The 22,374-nt window shown below is 40.3% G+C and overlaps 1 protein-coding gene across 2 annotated transcripts in view; it reads left to right on the forward strand.

The window, feature by feature from the left end:
• Positions 1-22,374, forward strand: part of SATB2 (SATB homeobox 2) — a 121,587-nt gene that overhangs the window by 14,557 nt on the left and 84,656 nt on the right. For both annotated transcript variants that reach the window (XM_081919612.1, XM_081919613.1), the window contains exon 3: positions 11,995-12,171. In XM_081919612.1, the coding sequence (XP_081775738.1) occupies positions 11,995-12,171 (177 nt within the window). The remainder of the gene's footprint in view (positions 1-11,994; positions 12,172-22,374) is intronic.

The following is a 22,374-nucleotide window of genomic DNA, read 5'->3' on the forward strand; positions in this document are numbered from 1 at the left end:
ATATCTGGCTTTTTTTTTTTGCATTTTGGGTACGTAGACATAGAATATAGTGAATGATAGGCAAATACAGAGATGTATGTTTGAAGTAAAAAGTTTTTTAAATATAAATTCTTCAGGATGCCATCAACATGCAGGGCTAAGACCCACCTTGTTAAAGTATACAAGAGTGCCCCTGAATGATGATTTATTTTTTATATGCATCGGACTCGATAAACTTCTGTGCACCTGGAGGCTTCCTCCCTTCTTTTTCTGTTCTTGATGCCTTCCCATGTTTCCCTTTTCCTCTATTAGGTAAATATAACCTAGTTTACATATGTATAACTGAATTGTGCCAAGGCAGCCATAAGCTTGGGAGCAATGGTGAAAGGAGAGCAAGAAGAAATAAAGAATTATTTTCCAACCTAGGGCCAGACCCTGGTAACCATGTAGTTCAGAGGGCTTAGAAGCAACTCAAGGGACAAAGCAAAATAATTAGTATTTGGAATATATTAATAGGTTGGTTTATATATAATAACAAAACCGCTTTGAGATTTTTTTATTTAAAATATAAAGTGGTATAGAAATGAAATGGGGGGGGGGGAATCATAGTATGGCATTAAGTGATCAAGCTCTATGCTTGTGTGCTTATTTCTTCCCTTGGATAGGTTGCCCAACTTTGGATGTAATGGCAGACTCTGGTTTGACACTAAATTGGAACCGAGGGAGAAAATTGGAGTATGTAAAGAGAGAAGGGGACACATGTGCTAAGGCCAATGATGTGGGTTTTCTGGGAATTTTTGGATAGAGAAAAATCCCAGAAAACCTTTCTTTTCAAATTAATATAATTAATGTAATTTGCACCATAAGTTTTTTAGTTTGCATCAGAATTTTTTCTGATGCCCTAGAGCATGAACTAATTTAGCATGTTTATTTTACTTGTATTCAGTAAACAAAGCTAAAAACTTTGAAACGGCCAAGCTTGCCTACGCTTTATTTGAAGTTGGCACCCATTGATTGTTACTAATGAACTTATAAAACAGAATAAAGCACTGGATAGTTGCCATATGTCCTCTTTTTTCTGGACACCTCTTTTTCAGGATTAAAATTTCTGTCCGGGAGGATTTTTAAAATTTGGCAGAATGTCCAGGTTTTTTTTATTTGGTTTTTTGTTTGTTTACAATATCCCAATAATTTGTTAAAATAGAAACAAATTTTAAAGCCCCATGCATCGTGCTCCCACCCCTTGTTTTTCATGAATGGAACGGGAGAACTCTGCAGCATATCTGCACCCTTCTTCCCAGGGCCAATGAGGAACAGCGGCTGTAGGCCAGTGTTGTGGTCACATGGGCGTTTGTAATTGTGGCACCCACGGCTCTACTCTGGCAGGCTCGTTAAAGTTAAGAACATTGCTACTAATAATATACCACAGTTTCTATAGGCTACATATAGTAGGGGTATTTAAAATGAGAGTCATCATAGCAATCCGTTGTTAAACGTAGAAGTCTGTAAATATGGTCTTCTTTTTCAAAGTATAGCAACCCTAGCACTGGAAAATCTTCCACTCCACATTTCTGTCTATAGCCTAATGATCAAGCTCTGTAGCCATCAAGCTATGACTGTACCAACATGCTCCAAATCATGCTTTATTGTTGCATTTAAAATGGCCTACAGTGCTCTAAATTAAGAGTGCTTCCCTTCATCACTTCACTTACATTTCCTTCTCATGAGCTATATGCCTTCATTAGGTTCTGTTTTACTTCTGGGTGCTATGTCATCATAGGTCAAATACAATCAAGTATTTAAAGCAGGAGTGTTTTTAGAAGTTCTTAATTGTTTTTAAATATATTTTTACTTGTACTGTTTTACCACCATGTTTTCCCATTGTGTGCTCTTTTGGGAAGAAAGACAGGATAGAAGTTTAATAAAAATAAAATAAAATACCTTAGTTTTGGAGCCTGAACAAGCCCCCTCAGCTAAATTTTCTGCCTCCCATCCCAATTTTAGTGGCAGTGAGAAAAAGTTATTTTTAAAAGTAGACATAGTGGTAGGGTGTGCTAATCTCAGGGCCCTAATGCAGTTGTTAATCTCTCCCTCAGATTGATTGAGTAAATTGCCCCCTCAGCTGATTTGCACAGGATTGTGTCCCTGTGTGTATGTTTACCTGTGTGTGTGTTTGTGTGTGACCATACCCACCCCTTGCATGTGGCACCCAGAGGGTTGGTCAGAGACTAATGTTGTTCTTAGACTAAAAAAGATTAGCTACCCATGATTGAAATCACCATTTAAAAATAATTATTACAAAGGACATGAGTTGCAAAACCAAATAAAGTTGATTGTTTTGGAACAATGAAATCAAATTTCTGTACTTTAGTAATCAACCATTATTTACATTTTTTGTAGCAAATAGATCTTGGTTTTTATTAGAATGGTAGGAGATACTTAAACAGCTGCAATTTTATTCCAACTGAAATTCAGCTAACAAAGCACACAACATCCATAAAAGGCTTCAGTTTTTAAATGTGATCGTGTCTTAAGGCATAGAGCAGAGGGTGCCTGCTGCTAAACAAAGTGTATATACATGTATACATACCCAGATTCCTGCGGGTATGGAAAGCAAGGGGCCCTTAATCTTGCCTTTGTTGAGGTCATATCATGTTAAAAATAAATAATTAGGCACCAATGATATGAGAGCATTGTGACCTCATGTATTATTTACACAAGATAAAATACCACCAAACTACAGTACATCATGAGCAACACTCTTGGACTTGGGTTAGCAGGCCCCCATAGAAGACAAGGATGAAAAGAATGTGTGTGGGGTGTTGTGTGTGAATTGTGGGACCTGGGTTGGTGAAGAGAGGAATTTCCATTTCAGTTGCTTTGGAAGGAGGAGCAGGGATGCTAGCTATCGCTCTTGAGCTTCCTGCGAAGTTGGGAGGGCTTTGATCAGTGGAGTGGGGAGGCTGTTGCAGTCCTGCTGCCTGGAACCAGGTGCCACCTTTGCAGATGGGAGCAGACCCACCCACCCTGGTGGAGTGCACACTTGAAAACTCAGCATTCCCACAAGGCAAGAGAGCCTGCGAACGTGTCATAAGGTAAAGGTAAAGGGACCCCTGACCATTAGGTCCAGTCGTGACTGACTCTGGGGTTGCACGCTCATCTCCCTCTGTAGGCCAAAAGAGCCGGCGTTTGTCCGCAGACAGCTTCTGGGTCAGGTGGCCAGCATGACTAAGCCGCTTCTGGTGAACCAGAGCAGCACACGGAAATGCTGTTTACGTTCCCGCCAGAGCGGTACCTATTTATCTACTTGCACTTTGACGTGCTTTCGAACTGCTAGGTTGGCAGGAGCAGGGACCGAACAATGGGAGCTCACCCCGTCGCGGGGATTTGAACCGCCGACCTTCTGATCAGCAAGCCCTAGGCTCTGGGGTTTAACCCACAGCGCCACACGTATCATACCTTGTCTTTAAAAGCTTGGCAGGAGGGATGGAGAAACTTGGTGGGCCATCTTTGTCATTTCCCTGCAGTTTTGAACTTTCTGCCTTCCTCCTGTGTCTGCTGCTGAGCTTGTGCCATCACTTGCCTGAATAAAGATCTATTTGTTTTGATCTTTCAGGTAAAACACCTGCGTCTGGATTTGTTGGGTGGGAGCCAGGACGTAGTATTTGCCTGGGCAATTTGGTAGTTCAGTCCCCCAGATTGTCCACTTGTTGTTGGACTACAGCTCCTATCCTCCCTGACCATTGGCCATGGTGGCTGGAGATGATGGGAATTTTAGTCCAACAATACCTGTAGTGCCAAAGGTTTTTCCAACCCTGCAATATAATATATTGTATAGTAGAAAAATCCGCTAATAATAATAATTCACTAAACTTGCCTTTTAAAATCAACAGGGTTTTCTAGTCTCTTAAGATGTGAATACAGTAGTTTCTTCACTTTTCTTCCTTTTGGAAAAAGCTTTTACTGTAAACTTACATATGATGACATCCTAATATTTCAGTACAAGGTCTATTTGTAGTTTCACTTTTAAGACATTGTAACGTGACCATTAAAATTAATTGTGGTTGGAATCTGGCATAGAAATTGGCATTTAAAAATTATAGCTGTGCAGGGAATTCTCTTTAATTCTCTCACCCTGAACCATTTTTTAAAATGCCACAGGCATCAAAAGCACTAGTATGTATTAAATAGGTGGTTTTATAAAAACATCTAAGGTACTAGTTCTAAAATGGCGTCACTCTTTTGAAGTGAAATATTAGTATATTTTCCATTAGTTCATGTTATTATATATAGTAGTGTGGGATATTTGTAAAACAACAAATGAAATGGCTAAGTTGTATTAAGAAATAACTATGTTATGTTATGTTTTGTTTTTTAATATGCATTTTTTCAGAGCCATAGCCTGCCTTTAACATAAATGGAAAAGTTGGGTCTGACAGGGTTTTTTTTTCTTCTCCTGGTAAGGAATTACATCTTCAGAGGAAAATAAAGATAGTAGCAATATGTATGCTATCTTTTCTTTAAAATGATGTATTTTATCCAAAGTTGTAGCTCAGCTGATTGTAAGGCTTCTGTTAGCAGATTGGGGTGGCATGCAATTTTTAGCAATTTCCTCTGCCCCCAGATTTTGTTTTGGAGCACCTTGCAACCTTCCGGAGTTGGTGAGGGAAGTATGGAGGGCTGTAGGTGGGAGACGTATTGCTGAATATTGCTTCCATCTCTGTTCCGCTAATGGAAGTCATACTATCAACTGAGTGGAACTATTGGATATACAGTATTTTCCTCTCTCTCTCTCTCTCTCTCTCTCTCTCTCTCTCTCTCTCTCTCTCTCTCTCTCTCCCCCTCTCTCTCCCTCTCCCTCTCCCTCTCCCTCTCCCTCTCCCTCTCTCTCTCCCTCTCTCTCTCCCTCTCTCTCTCTGTGTGTGTGTGTGTGAGAGAGAGAGAGAGAGAGAGAAAGAGAAAGAGAAAGAGAGAGAGAGAGAGAGAGGATGGGCGAGGGGAAGGAAGAGAGTGAGCTAGTACTGTAACAAGATTTGTTGCACTAGTCATGTGGAAAAATCATGAGTGTGTGTTTTCTCAGATACTGAAGTATGTGTTGGACAGTATGGTATCTTAAAGAGCAGCAACTTTTCAGTTTGTGAACCATTTGTCTATGAGCTTGCTTTTTTAAAGGAGCTATGGCTTGTCTGTGAGGTTGATTAGCTTGAAACAGCTGAACATTGCTGTTACAGGTTCTTTGCTTTTATCTTTGTGGTAGAAAATATATGAATCTTAATAATAATAGAAGATAAGAGTTAATCATTTTGCACTGAATTTTCTCTTTATCCTAGGAAATAGTGTTTTTTCACTAACAAGTGCTATCCTATTGTCTTACCTTTTTTTGTCCATTTTGTTTTGGTACTTACTGAGTTGTTTTGTCTTTTTCTTTGCTTTTACAGTACAGGGAAAAAAATAACCAAAGGGAGAAAAAGCAAATCCCATTAGATAAATGAGCTTTACTCCCAGGTTTATAGGACTGCAATATCAGGCTACTGGACAAAATGAATTATTACTTGCCTTGGATTTTGGCTGCTTCTTATAACTACACATACACTAAAGATACTAGAAATAAAAACATTCCCCCCATTTCAGTTACATTAAAGTTACAATTGTAGACTCACTTATTTGGGAATAAGTCCCACTAAATGAATTGTGGCTTAATTCTGAGCAAACATGTACAGAATTGCACTGAAAGTGTATTTTTTTAAAAGGAGTAAAACCTGAATGTAGCCAACTACATTAATGTCTGTATTTCTCATCTCTTTCAACTAAAGCCATGACCTCTCTGTCAAACCCATTGGACTCTGTGGATACAACACCTAGACACATAGGATTACATTGCTCAGTCATCTTCACCTCTGGCCTATATGTGTTCAGTGAGAATGACAGGCTCTAAGGGTGTATTGAGAAGTTTCTATATGCCCTCTATTTCCCCCTCCAGCCCTCTTATGTACTTAGTGATTGTTAGTCAGTTCTTTTACCCTCTCTGATTCTGGCTTAGACACCAGATGACTATATTTCCCCCCCAGAAGTAAACAGGAAAATCACCATTTCCTGAGATGTGGAGCCTGTTGTATCCCCTTTATTCCTATGCTCTCCCAATCTACCTTTGGCTTGTGATTATCTTTTTGTGTTGGCTTTTATAGACAGAAGAGTCTTTAGAAAGCACATAGCATTTGTTTCAACTTGAAACTTGTTCAGATACTATGACAACCATATTAATTTGCCAATTGATAAATAACTTGTTCATATTACAGATTGTTGACCCAAATAATTTTGTAATATGGTTGTTGTGTAGTGCAGTCCTATCCATGACTACTCAGAGGTATGCTGTGTTGAGTTCAGTGGGACCTAATGTCATGTGTCAAAATGTGGACCAGCATTGCTGTGGACTGCCAGTACAATCTCTGGCTGTTGTATTTCTAGAGCAAAGGGTAGGTGTGATTTAATGGAAAACACATGATTTTGACCTTCAGAATTCCTATGAGAAAAATGCTAAGGAATGATAACTTACTCAATAGATGACAGGAGTGGGTGCCTGGCCCCTTCATGGGGAATTTTGTGGGTGCTCGGGCACTCAGAGCTTCAGGGAGTTGGCACCTATGATAGATCAAGAAAGCTTTTGGGCAATCATTTAAGGAAGCCACACTGGTGCTGGTGGTGTTAGTTGAGGCATCTTCAGGTTCTGCTCCTATTCCAAACTGAGACCCTGTTACAAATTCTTGTTGTTAACATCTCTTCTCTTTAGGCAAACATTTCCACTTCTGTATTTGTCTTAAATTACATTGGTATTACACATAATTTTAGAATTTTAGAATACACACACACTCCAAATCTTTTAAAAATCAAAACAAACACCCTCCTCTTTTGCATTTGTTTTTGTTTGTTTGGATTGTCTAAGCTGTATGTCTTCCTAGATCTTTTCGGTCAGGGTAATTTTTGGGGGTCTTAACTTATCTTCCTTGTGGGAACTCGTATCAGTGCAACATTAATAATCACTGCTGTAGGTGAGTGTGTAGAAACTATTATGCACAATTGCATGTGGAGATCTGTCGTTTGTGTCAGTAATGAAAGACCAAGAGTAGAAGAGGAACCAGTCAGGACCTCTTCAACCTCCTCCTGAAACCATACACTTGGGACTAGCATTTGAACTAGGTAGCAGCCCTTCCTGAGATCTATTTCTCCCAACCTGATTTGAGAAGGCAAAGCAATGGGGTTACAGTCACACCCAGATCAGTGAAAGACCCCTGCCAGACATTCAACCCACCCAGATCTTTGCAGATCCTGCCTCAGGATCCTACCATTTCCTCCTCCATCCCTGAAGGACTGTGCCCCCTCCCTGCTAGGAGCCACAGAAAACAACTGACCTAAGTGTAACTTCTATAGTTACAAGCTTTTCTCTTGTGGTTCTGATAAATGTCCATACATTTAAATGTAAATGTACAGAACTATAAAGGTAAAGGTAAAGGGACCCCTGACCGTTAAGTCCAGTTGCAGATGACTCTGGGGTTGCGGCGCTCATCTCGCTTTACTGCCCGAGGGAGCTGGCATTTGTCAGCAGACAGTTTTTCTGGGTCATGTGGCCAGCATGACTAAGCCGTTTCTGGTGAAACAAGAGCAGCACACAGAAATGCTATTTACCTTCCCGCTGGAGCGGTACCTGTTTATCTACTTGCACTTTGACGCGCTTTCGAACTGCTAGGTTGGCAGGAGGTACAGAACTATAGGCTTCAACATAGTAACAGCAAAATTTTCTGTTACAAAAATGTGAAATGGGCACCAGCTCTCTGGGGATGGAGCCCTTTTGGCCCCCTGAATATTTTTGGTGTGGGGGCTACCCCCATGTCCAAAAAGTGTGGAGGTAAAGTGTGGAGCCAAGCACAGTGTGGCTCCAGTGGACGGCTCTTCCTCCTCCTCCTCCTGAAGAGGAAAAGGAGAGTGGAAGTGGCCTTCTACTGGTAGTGCCAGGAGGTGGTGGAGGAGGAGCCGCCGGCCATTGAAGTCATGTGCTCCCCCCCCCCCGTTCAGCTTCTCCCCAAGCTCCTCCCAATGTCCTGATGTCAGGTGTGCAACACTGACTCCTTCCCAATGGCCCTCACAAGCTGGTGCCTCTGATGTGAAAAGTTTGCTGGATCTGAAGTACTGTAGAGCTTGGACAATCCAGTTCATTTGAGTGGCCATTAGAGTACTGCTGTATTAGGAAGCTGGGACAGGCTTTGTACTGAGAACCAATTCTTTCTATCTAGTTTCTAGACTCTTTCCCAGATGTAATTGGGTACAAGGTAATATCCTGATGATGAGTCTGAGCAAATGTAGTCAGTGCTCATTTAATGTTTGGAATTCCATTTTTATGGTCTGCATATTCTGAATATAATGTTAAACTGTGATTAAATAATGGAAATGGAAGCTTTTGATGTTCTCACAACTGCACCAGAGGAGAGGGGTTAGATAGTACATGAGCCCAAGACTCATACTGCAGTAACCAGTAATTTTCACTTTTTGTACAAAGGGGATGTAGATTAGGACATAGTAAATATATAGCAAACTATATTTAATCGGGTACAGTAAAGTTTTGTGACACACAAAAAAAAGCAAGTGGAATTTAAAGTTTGTTCAGAAGCAAGTTTCACGGAGCTTAGTAAGATTTATTCTAAGTAAATCTGCAAAGCTTAATAATGTTTTTTGTATGCATGATGAATGTCAATGTTCAGTCACTATGTTGATAACATTCTACTGATACTATGTTTCTTCTAATCTGCTTTGTTGAATTAATTATAAAGGGAAAGGGTTGATACTAGTAACACTTGGAGAACACAACTACATAGAATTACTCAATAAGATCATGCCAATGTTAAGCATATTAAGTTCTGTCGATTTTAGTGGGAGAGCTAGAGATATGCTTAGCTTTCTTTCCTGTTGTCCTCTGTTAAAAGCTAACTTTGGCTGGATTACATCCTCATATGTGAAATTTGGCCTTGTTTATAATAGGAAAAGGGATGCGGTTGGCACTGTGGGTTAAACCACAGAGCCTAGGGCTTGCCAATCAGAAGGTTGGCGGTTTGAATCCCTGCGATGGGGTGAGCTCCCATTGCTTGGTCCCTGCTCCTGCCAACCTAGCAGTTCGAAAGCACCGCAAAGTGCAAGAAGATAAATAGGTACCCCTCCGGTAGGAAGGTAAACGGTGTTTCCTTGCGCTGATCTGGTTCGCCAGAAGCGGCTTAGTCATGCTGGCCACATGACCTGGAAGCTGTACGCTGGCTCCCTTGGCTAGTAAAATGAGATGAGCACCGCAACCCCAGAGTTATCCGTGACTGGACCTAACGGTCAGGGATCCATTTACCTTTACTATAATAGGAAAAGATTTGTTTTCTAGACAAATTACTTTTCCTTCCCCTGCTTTTTAAAACCTTTTTTCCTGGATGTGGGAGGACTAACAAAAAATATTTACTACATCATCATACAATCCCAATTTTTAATAATTTTGATGGGCTTCACTTGCTGTAATACTGCACTGTTAGAATGAACCAAGCTTTTGTATGGGAGTAAGTGACACTTGTTAGAGTACAAAACGTATTTATTTTGAAATAGATTTTAATCTGGCAAGAAATAATTATGTTGTTCCCTACTTTCATTTGCTGATTTTCATACTGAATTAGGAGAGCAGGCAACCTCTCATGCCATAGGGCTAAAGGTGGGAGTACAAATATGATATATTGCAATGACAGAACAAAGCAGCATTGCCTAATTAGTTGCTCTTCTTGCGAGGTTCTCAAATCAGCATTGTGAGCATCTCCATTCCAAATGAAGGTAGCATCTCATGGTTCAATACTTTTTACTGGCCATTTTACTAGCATGAAGCTACAGTATATCTTAATGCAGCAGAAGTAAGGGAGCCATTGACCAAGCTTTATAATGCGTGGCTGGAAATTTCTTTTTTAGAAACTGACCAGTGTTTGTGATAAACCACCGCAATCTCAGATGGGGGGAAAGTGGATTGAAACACTGACCCAGTCTTTCCCAGATCTGTGGGAGGATGAGAAGAGCGGGGAAAGTGTGTAAGCCTGAGGCTTCACTTCATTTTGTTCCAGCACATGTAAGTTGTGCTGCCATTGTGTTATGTGTTCAGCCCATTCTCTGTTTACCTCCTTTTTTCTGCCTATCCCCCCTTCATTTGCTCTGTTATCCAACTCTCTTTACATGCTAGAGTGCTTTCTTTCTTTCCCCATCCCTTTTTTCAGTACACCTTTTCTAGTCATCTTGTTCTGTGTGTTCTCCACTATTTCTGCTTCTTCTCTCTAAGTTTGGTGGCAGCACTACACAAGACTTGCTCTCTCAGATGTACCTCAGTGCCTGAGATACATGTGGGTTGTGCAGCATAGTTGACTGCAACAAACTGGAAAAAACTGGTGCCAACTTCAGGAGGAGCCATTGAATCCAGTGAGAGGAGAAGCAATGCAAATATAGTGATGCAGACATTCTTATATTTCCAGGTTTTTATGAGCTTGAGAGAGCTTATATATTTCTAGAAAGAGGTGGGAAAGAATAGCAAACCATGGGTAGTTGGAATTCCCTAGGAGGCAGCAAATGTCAAAGAGGAGACTGCAGTTGGCCGTGCACCTTATGTTGTGCAGGCCTGTGCTCAAGGCTGGGAGAGGAACAAAATAACCTCTGGTGGGTCCCTTCTGATCCTGGCGAGCTCCTGGCTGTGTAGTTACTTGGTGACAGCAAGAATAGACAGCCATTTAAATTCCCTACAAGTGCTTTATTGGGGTGAATGTGGGGAAATTTTAAAATATCTGTTTGCTGTAGCTGCTGCCAGACACAGATGCCCTGGGGTGACACAAGTTCTGACTGGCCCTGGGTACCAGTTGCTAATTCCTGTGTTAAGGCATTGGAAAGCCTGAGCTCATGTCCGGTTTCAGGAATATATTTTGTGGGTATTTTAGCTAATTCAGTTTTAATTCCCTATATGTAAAATAGGAAAATTAGTGGTGTATATAATTGGATTGTTCTGAAGATGAGTTTTTCAGGATTGAAAAGCACTTTTACACAATTAAAAACTATAGACATGATGAATAATATACGTGATTTACAGTAAACTGGACCTAGGAAGTTAGTGGTTAGAGCAAAGTGATAATGATTATAATGTGCTTGATGATTTATTTGAAACAACTCAATGACATAATCTCCTTCTGAAGACCTTTTCATAATCTATTTATTAATCTTTAATAAATGTTGAAGGATTTTTGTGTGTGCTTTGTTAGCAAAGAGAGAAAAAGAACTATTTCATGTAGTTCACAGTTATTCTGTGGTGGTGATTCCTATAAGCTTGGCCTTGTGTACTTGAAAAACCACCTGGTTCCCTATAAGCCTACTTGACTGTTCAGACCCTCTTGGAAGGTGCTCCTCAGAGTGTCTCTGTCTTTTTGAAGGTGGCAATGTAGTCTTCTCAGTTGTTGTACCTTTGTATCTTTGGAGCTTCCCGCCCCTATTGGTTTGTCAAGTGCCCACCCTAGCTGCTTCTAACCAACACTTTAAAACATTTCTATTCTTTCTAGATTCTAATGGAATTTGATCTTATGGCTGTTTGAACTGATTTCTTGTTTATTGTTCTGCTTTTGTATAATTTTAATAGATATGTATAAAAACGTTTTTAGCTGCCTTGGGAGTCCTTGACTGAGAGGTGGAATAAGACTATTTCAATTTGGTGATGAATATTAGCTTAGATTGCTTTTTTAAATGGTTAGACAAATCCATAGATATTAGGTCTGCTAGCTAAGTGGAAATCCCACTCTTAAGAGGCAGTGCACTTCTGAAACCTCGGTGCTTCTGGGTGTACAGCAAGGGAGGGCTGTTCCTTTAGGACTTGCTTGTAGGCCTCCCAAAGGCATCTCAGATCCTGGATTACCCGGAGCTTTGGTCTGATCCAATAGCTATGGTCTCTAATTGTGGATTCAACCATCTTTTCCCCTCCAGGTTTGATGATTCCTGTCTTTTGTGTGGTGGAGCAGCTGGACACTTCTCTCGAATATGATAATCGAGAAGAACATGCAGAGTTTGTTCTGGTTCGCAAAGATGTGCTTTTTAGTCAGCTGGTGGAGACAGCACTCCTGGCTCTCGGATATTCTCACAGCTCTGCTGCTCAGGCACAAGGTACTGCATAAAAGTATTTGATTGTTTCGTCACTTGCATGCAGTAAGTTCTTCCATAGTCTCAGGATGTATTCTAAAGGCAAATAAGGAAGCTAATAGTAAACCTTAAACCTGCTTACATTACATGGAGGAAATCCCATTGAACAAAAGCCACTTTGCTCCTTTTTGCTGCTGTGCGAAGCTCAGCTATGCCAGCATTTGGCTTAGTTTGTCATCCTAACCCAGGCTCATGGTTAAGCTCCCTGCAATCTAACCATGAGCTGTTAACCAACGTTTGTTCTTGGGTACAACATGTGGTTAGTTTGGAGAGGGCATCACCATGGGTCCAGGCTAAGCCAAATCTTGGCTTAGCTGGGGGTGGCAGCAAAAAGGACTGGGATGAGTAAAGTCACTGTCAGGAGCCCACACATGCACGCTAAGCCAAAGTTTGGCTTTATATGATATGCAGAGCAAGCCATTAGCAGATGTTCCTGATAAATATAAAGACTTTACAACAACAATAATTTCTTCCTCCAATAGAAATTTTATAGCTAATTGTTTCCTAACAATTAGTGAGACAAATTAAGGAAATCTACTTCAGTTGTCTGGTTAGATTTAGATTATAAAAATACTAGATTTGAGAGACCTTTCTATGAAGGAAAAAATGATTAAAAACAAAGCCAAACTTTTAAACTTACAGTCCAGAACTGAATATATTAATTGTTGTAACAGATGAATGTTTTAAAACTTATGTGTTATGCAGCTTTTGTTTTCAGCATATGCGTTTACCTGGAGAGAAGCTGAACATTCCCTTACAATTTTAATGTTTTCTTTCTTTCTTTCTTTCTTTCTTTCTTTCTTTCTTTCTTTCTTTCTTTCTTTCTTTCTTTCTTTCTTTCTCCCCCCCCCTCTTCCTCTCTCTCTCATCTGTCACCCAGTTAAAGAAATCTCGGTTGTTCACATGAGCTTTAGTTGATTACTGATTAAATTTACATAAATTGAATGAGTGAAAACAATGACAAGAAGCATACTTAGTTTTTAGATGATGTATAGATGTATATGTGTATTATAGCCGGCATCCTATTAGAAAAGACATTGCCTTCCATGAGTGAGAAAAGAGAGAATGTTTACTTTAATATGTAGCTTTAGAAGTACTTTAATATATATTTTAAAAGTCTGCTACCCAATTTATTCACAATACCTTTTTTGTAGACCATAGGTACTGTTTATTCAGTTAATCTAAACGATTAATCATTTAACAGTACAATCCTTTACATGTATATTTAGCAGTAATTCCCATTTTGTCCAACGGGACTTACTCTACTTTTTAGGATTGCAGCTGAAATATTGAAGCCCTAACCACCCCACCCTAAAAAGAGGAAGTTGCTGAAATTATTTATCTCTGCATTTTAGTAGATTCTTTATAAAGGAGTGGAATGATACTTCTTGAGTCAAGAAAAATCATTGGTCTTTGATTTTTTTTTGATAAATATTTTGTATGGTTTGCACAGTTATACTAATTTAAGGCTGTGATTCTAAGCATGTTTACTTGCAAATTAATTTCACTTAATTCAGTAGGCATTCTTGCTTAGCAAAGCTGGTTAGAATTGGACCACAAGTGGTTTTTAAATAGTTTTGGGGCACAAACCAGTATTTTCATTATTTACTATAAAAATGCACCTGACAAATTTGGATATATTCTGTAAGAGTTTCAGTTGTCAATAAAATCTAGGTATCCTGGAACATGGACTACCAATAAAACAGAATTTTGAATGATTTTAAAAAATCAAAGCAGTATGATAAAGAATATGAATCATCATCAGCTTTATGAGCGAGCTTAAGGGTCTAACTGGAAATAAAGCATATGTGTAGTAATAGCCTAGCGATGTTGCACTCAGTTACCAAACATAAAAAAGCAAGAAAAGTGTTTTAAAAGAACCACTTCATGCCATTTTAAGGACATTTCTTTTTGAATATAAAGGTCACTATATCCCACTGCTTCTGTCATGCTGAACCAGCTTCCTCTTTGACAGCACTATCCATCTTGGTTAACACAGTTGCTTAACATGTTGTGAGCTAACATGTGGAACATTCTGAATTAAGCAGCCAAGGCATCATTCTTGGCATCTACAAAGGGAAGGAGATCCCAGGAAAGGGTGCTTTATGGAGGCATGCAGCTTCATTCACTGACCCACACACTTGCTGAGCATTTCACTAGGGGAGATATATGGGAATTCATGTGGAGGAAGAGAGATTGACTCAAATAGGCTACTGCCTGTTTCCTTAGGAAACAGTAGCTAGGCTAACAGGTTAAACATTTATTTTCTTGGCTTGCATATTTTGTACCTGTCATGGTCCAGAGACTGCTCTGTGTTAATCCAGATGCTTCTATGCACATTGGAGTGACTTAGAAAAAATACTTGGAGGTAAGGCAAAATTCTACATTTTATTCTGGGGCCTAATGTTAGTAGTTGCCACCACATCACGCTTTTTAAAAACATTTTACTTCTAGCCATCCTCTGTGAAGCATCTATACAGTCAGCTGCTGTGAGTTTCTGCAGCATTACCTTACCATATAAGCTGACTTCCCAACTCACCATCTATCTGTAAATGGACTGTATGCTATTTTTTCCATGGACGAATGCCTTTCAAAATTTCAGTACCTTTTTTTGAATGAGGTGTCGAGTTGAGAGAATAGAAACTCAGGTGATATGACTGAGCTGCTGGGTTAAGAAGGGAAGATATTTCTGTTTTGATACTTGGTTTGCGGTCATAGGCAAACTGCTTGTCTCAATCTTTCATAGAAGGCAGTTTCTGGTTGGCTGGTGCCAAACATCTCTCTGCGAAGTTTACAAGCAGAACATGAGGTCAGCAATATTCCCATGTTGATTTTCACCAATATCTGGTATTTATGAGTGTATTGGTGAAAGGTTCTCAATAACTGAGTTCATGTTTGTGTCAGTCCTTGGCGTCTCTAGATGGGGGTGGGCAAGACTTTAGTCTGAAATTCTAGAGAGCCGCTGCCAGTCAAGGTAAAGGTAAAGGTAAAGGTAAAGGTAAAGGGACCCCTGACCATTAGGTCCAGTCGTGGCCAACTCTGGGGTTGCGGTGTTCATCTCGCTTTATTGGCCGAGGGAGCTGGCGTACAGCTTATGGGTCATGTGGCTAGCATGACTAAACCGCTTCTGGCGAACCAGAGCAGTGCACGGAAACGTGGAGTGGTACCTATTTATCTACTTGCACTTTGACATGCTTTCGAACTGCTAGGTTGGCAGGAGCAGGGACCAATCAACGGGAGCTAACCCGTCACAGGGATTCAAACCGCCGATCTTCTGATCGGCAAGTCCTAGGCTCTGTGGTTTAACCCACAGCACCACCCGTGTCAAGGTAGACAGGACTGAATGAGATGGATCAATGGTCTGACGCAGTATAAGGCTTTTCCTATATTCCTACATTGCCTCTGAGCTATCACCACTGACAGGAAATGTCTCCATTGACACAGTTTAGATGTCTCCATTGACACAGTTTAGATGTCTCAATAGACAGAATTTGAATGGTGCAGGGGAGAGGATCCAATAGTTAGGTGGGAAGTTGTGGTGGGCTTGACAGTGTGAGTGAGACTGGCACCTTCACCTCTTGGAGGGGTGTCCTGATTTTTGTTCTACTTGCCTGCAGGTAAAGGATAATATAGCTATTCAGACAGTTCTAATGGGAATGTTTAAGGTCAGGTGTCTGATGTTTCTATCTAGGTAGAAATTAAATGTGGATTTAAGTGACTCAGTGAAGAGTTTTTGCTATCCCAAGCAATTGCGTCTATCTCTGTAGGGAAGTCTGCTTCACATATTATGAAATTCCTGGATGGAAGACACATCTGAATAGGAATTATCATTATCTCCTTTCATGCAGGCTGTCACATACAAAGGTTATACAGGGTGAGTCCTTTAAAAGAGGCCCTGTGGATACAGAATACACATACAGACTCACCCTGTATATGCGAGTAGTACATACAGCTGTTGAGAACGTCTTGCAGGGTACACACTGAATACATAATAAACCCCCTGCTTCTCCCCTGAGAAGAGGGGCTGCAGTGGTTGTCCATGGAGCTGTGTACTCTGGTCCATGAAGCTCTGCATGTAGAATCAGGCTTTCAAGGACATGGGTGGATCAGAAGTGAGAGGACGTAAACTGGATACACACCCCAATGTGCATTTGAGTGCAGATGCTCTCTAATCACATTTCAGTATTTTCAATGGATAGACATCTCTGCTTGGATGCATATTTAATTTGCATCCCGTTTTAGCCTGTTCCTGATCCAGCTAAAGAGATCAACACTTGGATGTCCATTTCCAATGCAGATCTCCTTCGTTGGACTGGAGTAAGGTGTGGGGTAAAGAAGGAAGCTGAAAGGGGATTAATGCGTCTTCTTTATGCCCTGGCATACTTTCCCCTAACTATGGGGGTTTTTATGCATTCACATTTATAAACAGAAAGGCAATATTTTAAAATTAAAATTAAGAAACAGAAGGAAACATTGTATTTTGATATACCAGATTTTTCATCCATTTACCCCATTTTAATAGGCAGGGGGAAGAGAGATAGGCTGTAATGTAATAATATAAGAAGAAAGGAGCAAATTAAACCATGAAATGTTTTCATGGGGCTACATTTGTATATTTTATTTCTTAGATTATTTTGTATGTCTTTGTTATATTCTCCTTCCTCCCAGTGTTACGGAGAAGGGTTAAACTTCACACACAATTTTCCTTTTCATCCTGTTATATCTGCTTAGAAAAAATGCCCTGAACTGGCATTGGAACCAGAGTTTCTTACAATCCATCCCAGGAATGGGGAGCCTGTGTCCCTCCAGATGTTCTTGGACTACAGCTTCTATATACAGTACCTGATAATTGACCATGCGGTCTGGGGCCGTTGGAGTTCGACAACAGCTGGAGAGCCACAGCTACCCCACCCCGCCCCGACTTTTCGATAGCGATAGAGATCTCAATGTCTTTGGATAATTGTTCATGTACAGTAAAGAGAATCTGAGAGATGGAGAATGAGTCTGGGAAAAAATGTGTGAGTGCTTTAGCATACTGCAGTCATTTTTATTTACACAATAACACTACGACCGGAGCCTGGATAAAGAAATTGTATCTCAAGTGGCATCTGAAAGACTAATCCATGAAAGCCTATGACATTATAACTTTGTTAGAATTCACTTCATCAGATGCAAATGAAGTCTAGTCTATGAAAGCTCTTGCCATAATAAACTTTGATCTCTGGAAATTATATCTCAAGTGTTAACCATGTAATGCAAGCAGTTGATAGAGCAGGGATCCCTCCTCCCAGTTCAACAAGGGTACTGTTGTTAAATCCCTTTATTTTTGTTTATACTGTTTTCATTTTAGTGTCAAATGAACACTGATTGAAGAGTCACCTTTATTAACATCCTGTCTAGTCAAGTAATGGTTTAAAAACACTCAGTCACTCTTCAATAGCACATACACCCACTTCTGTTTTCCAGCACAACCAGAGTTGTTGATGGTCAAACAAAGATAGAAAATCATTTCAGGAAAAATCATACAGCCATTTATAAACAATCTCATAAGTTCCCATTCAGCCTCATTGAATGTTGCAGGTGTCCTTGTATCTATTTTACCGCAAGATTATACTTGACATCTATGTATTTGTTGGCGCAGAAGAGAAAATTTTAAGTTGTGACTTTTTCTTTATTATAAAATCAGTTTGTAATGTTAAAATAAATTATTGTTGAAGTAACTTTGATTATGTGCTGAACACCAGATTAGTATATTAAATACATGCATATTTAAAAGGCATTTCCCTGACAGATTGCTTAAAAATAGTTGGATGGCTTAGAATTTTAAGATAAACTTAAGGCTTACTACTTTAAATATCTTTGTACACTTGATAGTATGGGAAAAGGTTGGTCTCACACTTAGGAAAATAATGTCTTAATACTGTTCAGCTACCATATTTTCTGCTCATTATATTTTCATGGTAATTGTACATTATTCTTACTCAAATGAGTTCAGAGAAGTTTTAACATAGTAGTTTGGCCAGGGCCAGCATGCTGCTATATACTTTTAAGCTCTGAAGTTTTGTACGTGTGCTATAATTTTAAGTGATAGTGTGTGTTAACTCTGGTATCTGGGCATAGCTGTTTTCCAAAGGCTTGCAGCATTACTCCTTCACACAGTCATAGAAAGCAGTGCACAAGGGCTAACGACAACTACTATTCACTCTATCACAATACTTTTGGTCAGTTATCTCTAACCATTTTTTTTCCTTTGTACGCATGAGGTTGAAAGAGAATGTGTGTGCCATTCATGACTCTTAGTTTTGTCTCCCCCCCCCCCCTTTGCATATTTTGTTTTCGGAATATATTTATTGCATAAGCATGGTTGGCGGAGTTCTCCTTCAGCTCCAGACAAAAATCATTAGTGGACTAAGTAGTAGATACTTCCTACTTACATTCCCAATGGAAACCCATGGTAAATATGTTGTTCATCCCAACAGCCGTTAACAGGGTGTTGTCTTTCCAAATCTGTAGCTTTTCAGCACCCTGTGTGAATTCTGTGAAATGCTTGTAAGAGAAATGGTGAGGGAAAATGTTTATTTTTAACATTATCTGGCAGAGATCAACTTCTGGGCAAAGAGGGCTTGCCAAGTCGCAAACTGAGTAATAGAGACAATCTTACATTTTTACTATTACTTAATTTTTTTAAGGCTTGAAATAAATTGTTAATCTATACACTGTTTAGTGAAAATAAAATTGTTGTTTTAGCAAGCAGTTGCAATTCAACCCCCCCCCCGCATGCAAGTCACATGCATTTAGTGTTTCATCCTTATAAATAAATAGGTAATTTGACAGTAACCTGTAATGTTGTTACAATAAGAGTGGCATTGAAAAACATTATTTGTGATGCATTTTGAGTTTATGCCGTAACAAAATTTGTTCTAATTTAGAGCTAAAGAGCAACTTTCCCCTGGGAACAGAGCGGAGCAGGGGGAAAACCACCCGGATTGTCCCTAGCAAGCACGGGTCAAGTGGAAAACCACTCAGACCAGCACTTTCTAGGCATGGGATAAGTAGAAGTGTGGGTGAGCCCCAACCCTGAAATCCAAACCCCTGTGTGTTGGATTGGGTGGCAGTCAGCCTGTGGAAAGCCCCTAAATGGGGTGTTCTGGGGGAGAGTCTGAGCCAGTTCAGGGTCCACTGGATGCTCAGCAGGCCCCACTGCCATCACTAGATAGCACTAGGCTTGAAATAGGAGCATGCTCCACCCATGCCTTTTGCCAGTTCTGTATTAGTGATGGGACTATGGATGTGGTGGTTCGGTTAGTGATGGGGCTATGGATGTGACTATTTGGCTCCTGATTTATTGACATGTATCTATAGAACACAGCTTATTAAAACATGCCTTCTGTTTTCAGCTTTGTATTCTTTAGGTGTACACTTATAAGTGTGGTGTGTAAAGTAGACTTGTGATTGTCCTTTTGTACAGACTCCCCACCCCTCTCAATCCCCAGAAAACTGAATTATTGTGTGGGTCTAAAGGCCCATGTTCAGCAAAACAAGTAGAGTAGTATCTCGGACATTTAAAAAATGCAAGTATTTAGCAGAAGACTTTCAAATGGTTCATAAATAGGCAGCTTTGATTCACTTTCTTTAATTTCTTAACAAGATGATTATAGAGCGAAAAGTCACTATGCACTTTAAAAGTCATGTGACTTTGTGATGCCATATGATGTCAGTACACTGCAATGCCTGGATTTCTAAAATTTGAGGAAGACCACCTCTGTAACTCTCATATGAAGAATGGAGTATTTATTCATGCATTCTAAACAGCAGCATAAAATATTCCACAAACCTTAAAATGGGACCACATGATTGCTTCTGGATAAGCAGTGCAAAGCATCACCAAAGCAGGTATAGTGGTTTATAGAATCACATTTATTTTGCTTATGATACATTTTTAGGATACAAGTTTTAGGGTGGTCTTTTTGGTCTTTTTGCTAATTCTTTCTGCAGGGAGTGACTGAAGGTAAGTGTGAAGAACTTGTTGCAACAACAAATGCAATATGTAACTTCTTTCACCCTGAAACTCCATTGTAGATAAGGAGTAGCTTCGCAATTGGGTTTGCAGGATTTTTGTGAATGACTGAAGAGAAGCCAAACAGTGCTTTCTTTATAAAGCTCAAATAGTTGACGTCGTCAATACTGGGCTATATGAATGATGGTAGGGAGGAGGAAAAAGCAAACTGAGACACTAGTTCTTAAATGTAAGGACCAGCTCGAATGAAAAGAGTTCAAGAGAAGAGGAGCAAAAAGATCCTGGTCTCTCAGCACAGCTGATGGAGAGGCTCTGCAGCCCCATCTCTCCCTCTGCTATAGCTAAATAGAATGGCTGCTCATTCATATCTCCAGAATTTTTCTCCCCCTGCTTTTGTTATCACTCCAAGTATGTTGTTGATGGATGCATTGCCCATCTCATCCATCCTCCATTGCATGGGGACATTTCTCATCAACTAAATGGTCATGATTTCAAATAAAATGCCCTGGATTGATTGTATTAACATCTGAGTTCAGATTCATACGAACAAAAGGGGGAAAAAAGTCCTTCGGGATTTTGGAGCAATGAAGTCTCCTCCTTTAGTATTTTTCTTCAACATATGCCTTACTGTTAGAAGTGATTACCTTGGCTCCTTGGAGGGTACGGTCGGTGTGTGTATGTATGTTTAATTTATATGTCATGAAGTTGTAGTTTGCAGAGGAGAAATGCATTTTAAAGAAGTACTTTTTTTGAATGGCAGCCAATTCAATTTGGAATATTGCTTATTACAATTAACCAGACAGATTCTGCTTGTTTCTCTGTCACTAAATCTTGCCCCTCCCAGAGTTGGAATTTTGGTGTTCTCTGTTTAAGCTAGATGCAGACCAGATCCATATGTGAGTTAGAGCAAAGATCTCCCTCTTTATACCAGAGCTTAACATTTTCCTTTCCACGGTCCATCCCCCAGGGGCATCCATAACCATCTCTTACTTTACGAGCAATTTTCAACCATTATTTAGAAAAAGATTGATTTCAATGATACATTTTAATGAAATTTACCATTTGTACTTCAAATGCTTGCGTGCTTCCCACAGGCATCTGGTGGACTATTGTGAGAACTGGGTGCTTCAGTAGGTGGGTCATTGACTTGATCTAGCAGGCCCCTTCTTATGTTCTTACATAGGTCTTGACCAAAAGTGCATATCAATTGCTACATGGAACCATTAAAATGTTTTTAGTTTAAATTAAATGCACATTTTAACAATATTTTTTATTTCATTCATTAATTAAATAAATAAATATATATATTTTACCCTGCCATTTTGAAAAAAAGAATGGTTTTGAGGTGGCGTAAAAATAGTAAAAGTAAATAGTAACAGAGTAATCCTAACTGGGATGCGGGTGGTGCTGTGGGTTAAACCACAGAGCCTAGGATTTGCCGATCAGAAGGTCAGCGGTTCGAATCCCTGTGACGGGGTGAGCTCCCATTGCTCGGTCCCTGCTCCTGCCAACCTAGCAGTTCAAAAGCACGTCAAAGTGCAAGTAGATAAATAGGTACCGCTCTGGCGGGAAGGTAAACGGTGTTTCCATGCGCTGTTCTGGTTCACCAGAAGCGGCTTAGTCATGCTGGCCACATGACCCAGAAGCTGTACGCCAGCTTCCTCGGCCAGTAAAGCGAGATGAGCGCCGCAACCCCAGAGTCGGTCATGACTGGACCTAATGGTCAGGGGTCCCTTTACCCTTTAATTCTACCTGGGGCCAGTGACAATCATAGCAGTGGAGTCATCACTGCATCCACATCCCTGTCCTCCTGCTGCCAGTAGAGCAGAACTTAGAGGGGGTGGTTTTATGCCAATTTTTGTGGTGCCAGCTCCAGGATGGGCACAGCTGAAGCCCTTGTGGGGATCCACAAGGCTTCAGAGCCTACAGATCCAAAGCCTCTGGCACCCTGTCCCCAAATAACCAATTATAGGGCTTTGCGTAGGTTATTGTTGGTGGGAGAACTACCAACAGTAGCTTGCCGCCCACTTGTGTAGAGGTTAGACTTTCACCTCAGTGGACTGCACCCCCCCCCCCACCAGTGGAGGCTGGTAAGGAGGCAACTGTGCTGCTTTCTACCCTCCCTCCACTGTCTCTGAGAGCTAGTGTGG

This window comes from Podarcis melisellensis, assembly GCF_964234715.1.
Source record: "Podarcis melisellensis genome assembly, chromosome: 1".
Lineage (NCBI taxonomy): Eukaryota > Metazoa > Chordata > Lepidosauria > Squamata > Lacertidae > Podarcis > Podarcis melisellensis.